Source organism: Carlito syrichta, unplaced genomic scaffold (genome assembly GCF_000164805.1).
Source record: "Carlito syrichta isolate Samal-C Ts95f unplaced genomic scaffold, Tarsius_syrichta-2.0.1 Scaffold304455, whole genome shotgun sequence".
Taxonomy (NCBI): domain Eukaryota; kingdom Metazoa; phylum Chordata; class Mammalia; order Primates; family Tarsiidae; genus Carlito; species Carlito syrichta.
In genome coordinates, this window is record NW_007248551.1 from 175996 (window position 1) to 176879 (window position 884).

Sequence of the window (884 nt, forward strand, 5' to 3'; positions counted from 1 at the left end):
CGAGGCTGGGGGACCCCCAGCGCGTCCTCTTGCCGCCGGCTTTGGGACTGCTGGCGGCCGCGGGCTTGGCCGGCGCAGCGCTCCTGCTGGTCCACGTGCGCCGCCGTGGCCAAGGCCGGGACACTGGGCCTCGCTTGCTGGCGGGGACCCCGGAGCCGTCGGTCCACGCGCTCCCCGACGCACTCAACAACCTGAGGACGCCGGAGGGCTCCGGGGATGGCCCGAGGTGAGGGGCGGGGCCGCAGGCGCAGGCCTCGCGCTATTGGCTGCTTGCGTCCGACCCCGTGGTGCGATTGGCTGAGCTCCTTGGTCTTCCTGATTGGTCTCGCTTACCGCTGCCTTTGGGGTCCTCCTACGTGGTGGGTCGGGAAAACAAGATCGGATAATTAATTGAAAGCGTCTGGCTCTCTCCGTCTTTCCTTCCTCCCACAGCTCGTCCGTAGATTGGAATCGCCCTGAAGATGGAGACTCTCGAGGGATTTACGTCATATCTGCGCCTTCGATCTATGCTCGGGAGGTAGCCACGCCCCTTCTGTGTCCGCTACACACCTTGGCCGCCGGGCTGGGGCGGCGCCTGCTTTTTCTCTAGCTTTGCTTCATTTTGTGTGTCACGAGTCGAGGCGAGTCTCTGGAAGGTTTTTGTTTGTTTGAGTCGGAGTCTCACTTTGTCGCCCAGGCTGGAGTGCAGTGGCACGCTCGCGGCCACCGCACGCTCGACCTCCTGGGCTCCGGTGATCCTTCCGCCTCGGCCTTCCAAGTGGCTGGAATTACAGGCGCGAGCCACCACGCCCGGCTAATTTTTTGAGTTATTGTAGAGAAGAGGTCTCACCAAGTTGTCCGGACTGGTCTCGAACCCGAGGACTCAGGCAATCCTCTCACCTCCA

The 884-nt window shown here is 63.0% G+C and overlaps 1 protein-coding gene across 1 annotated transcript in view; it reads left to right on the forward strand.

Annotated features, from left to right (window-relative positions):
- Positions 1–589, forward strand: part of DLL3 (delta like canonical Notch ligand 3) — an 8464-nt gene extending 7875 nt beyond the window's left edge. The window contains exons 9-10 of the mRNA XM_021713320.1: positions 5–226; positions 433–589. Of these exons, the coding sequence (XP_021568995.1) occupies positions 5–226; positions 433–589 (379 nt within the window). The remainder of the gene's footprint in view (positions 1–4; positions 227–432) is intronic.
- The last annotated feature ends 295 nt before the right edge of the window (positions 590–884 follow it).